General features: G+C 32.0%; 1 protein-coding gene across 2 annotated transcripts in view; it reads left to right on the top strand.

The window, feature by feature from the left end:
- The window catches only part of LOC106465684, an 11,666-nt gene extending 10,677 nt beyond the window's left edge, over positions 1-989 (top strand). For both annotated transcript variants that reach the window (XM_013925921.2, XM_022393613.1), the window contains exon 6: positions 795-989. In XM_013925921.2, coding sequence (XP_013781375.1) covers positions 795-976 — 182 coding nt within the window. In that variant the 3' untranslated portion in view covers positions 977-989. The remainder of the gene's footprint in view (positions 1-794) is intronic.
- The last annotated feature ends 1,211 nt before the right edge of the window (positions 990-2,200 follow it).

The following is a 2,200-nucleotide window of genomic DNA, read 5'->3' on the forward strand; positions in this document are numbered from 1 at the left end:
CAAGCTGAAGAAAAGGGAAGAACATTGATGTCAAACGAATATGCATCCTCATTCATCTTGATTTTTGTTTTCTATGAAAATTTTTGTCTTTTAGTCTCAAAACTATGTGTTGTGGTATGACGTTTTATGAAAAATCTGTACGTGATGGAGGAAAATGGATATCATTTTTGGATTCAGTGTACAGGAATTACTGTAGAACATGTAAAAATTTCAAGACAATAAAATCATCTAAGTAAGAGTTTTTTCTTCCCGTTTTGTAAAAATCCTTATGGGATAGAAAAAAATTAATATTATTTTCTAAATCTGCGGTGCTGAATTATAGAAAATCCGTTATTAAAACCAAAACAACTTTTATGAAGTTTACATTTGCAGGCCTGTGTAATAAATACTTAAAATTTAAACCTTCATTTCAAAGAAATATTTTCAAGAATATCTGTATGGAAAATTGGATGTGCATGGCCAGGTGGTTAGGGAACTCGACTCGCAATCTGCGGGTCGCGGGTTCGAATCCCCATCCCACCAAACATGCTCGCCCCTTTCAGCCATGGGGGCATTAAAAGGTTACAGTCAATCCCACTATTCGTTGGTAAAAGAGTAGCCCAAGAGTTGGCGGTGGGTGGTGATGACTAATTGCCTTCCCTCTAGTCTTTCACTGCTAAATTATGGACAGCTAGTGTAGGTAGTCCTTGTGTAGCTTTGCGCAAAATTCATAACAAACACAATTTTCAAAATGCAAAATATATTTTTAAAATTGTTGTAATTATTCTTTAATGAAGGTACATTTTTCTTTACAGATGATTTAAAGAGTAAAATTGTCACTACTCTACTTGATATGCATAAGACTCGAGAGGGAGCTCAAGCTTTGTCAGAATTCCGAGTCAGACGTTTTGCTTCGATTTCTCTCCAAGATTTTGATCAAGAAAAAGAACTTATTGAAAGTACAAAAAGTTTAAGTTTTGATACAGTATATTATTGAACCAGTTTCCAGTTAAAAAAAATAATGTTCCATAAATCTTTTTTTTTTTTCTATGTGTAACTAATGATTTACTTCTACTTCTATAGCAGAGAAGTTTAGTTTTTGTAGGGGCCAGAATTTTCAGTAGCATTGGTGCCTTGTTTTTATTTTATGAATTAAACACTAGAAAATAATCGTTTCTGTTTTTATTCTATTTTTAATTTCTACTTATGTCTTGGTTTTCTGAATCTCAAATAATGAATATTTTTTAACTGTATTTTTTTAGATAATGAATTTTTATGTAAATAGTTGAAATACTAAACACTAACTTAAATTTTCTAGTTTTTCAAACCAAACTGTGTAAAACTGAATCATAGGAGTGTTCACACTCGTTTCCTTTTCTAAACATATTCAGGAAGATTAAGCAGTTGGTCAACATCAATGTTCCTTCTAATTTTTTCAATCAATGTGCAGAATGAATTTTTTCATGTGCACCAGTATCAAGACAATGTACGGATGTGCGCTACCAGTTTTTTTTTTATGAGCAGGGGGTATTTTTAGATCATTGACCCTATTTGATCATTAGGCTACTTTGCAGTGCTACCAGTTGGTTATTTAGGTTTTAAGCCTATCAACTGCCAGGATCATTAAGGCCATCAGTGTGAGGATGTGCACGGCTGGAATAATGAAGTGTGCAATAATGAAGTGAAATACTGGTGAACATATGTATTTAACAAATGTTTTCTTTCTTATCCTGACTATTTAATTACACAGCTATGTTCCTCACTATTTCTTATGTTAATACAGGTGTATGTAAACGGTTGAACAGAATTTTGCTTTAAGCACTTAAATTGTATTCACCCCCCAGTGGCTCAGCAGTAAGTCTACAGGTTTATGATGCTAAGCATTGGGTTTTGATACTCATGAATGAGGAGATCACAGATAACCCATTGTGTAGCTTTGTGCTTAGCAACAACCAAACCAAACTATAGTCAATTTTATGAAACTAAAGAAAAATTCTTCTTTTGAATCGAATTCTGCATTAGTTAGCCGTTTTTTTAGAATCTCTTAGAATTTATTGGTAGAAAATATATATATATTTTTTTCTCTAACATCTTTCATATTTCCAAAAGATAATTTTCTTTTTGAATTTAGCACTCTTTTAGCAATTTCCTACGAATAAATTGAATTATTTAATTAAACCTCCAGAATGATTTTATATGTTTACAGCTGCTATTAGTTATA

This window comes from Limulus polyphemus, unplaced genomic scaffold, assembly GCF_000517525.1.
Source record: "Limulus polyphemus unplaced genomic scaffold, Limulus_polyphemus-2.1.2 Scaffold2019, whole genome shotgun sequence".
Classification (NCBI taxonomy): Eukaryota; Metazoa; Arthropoda; class Merostomata; order Xiphosura; family Limulidae; genus Limulus; species Limulus polyphemus.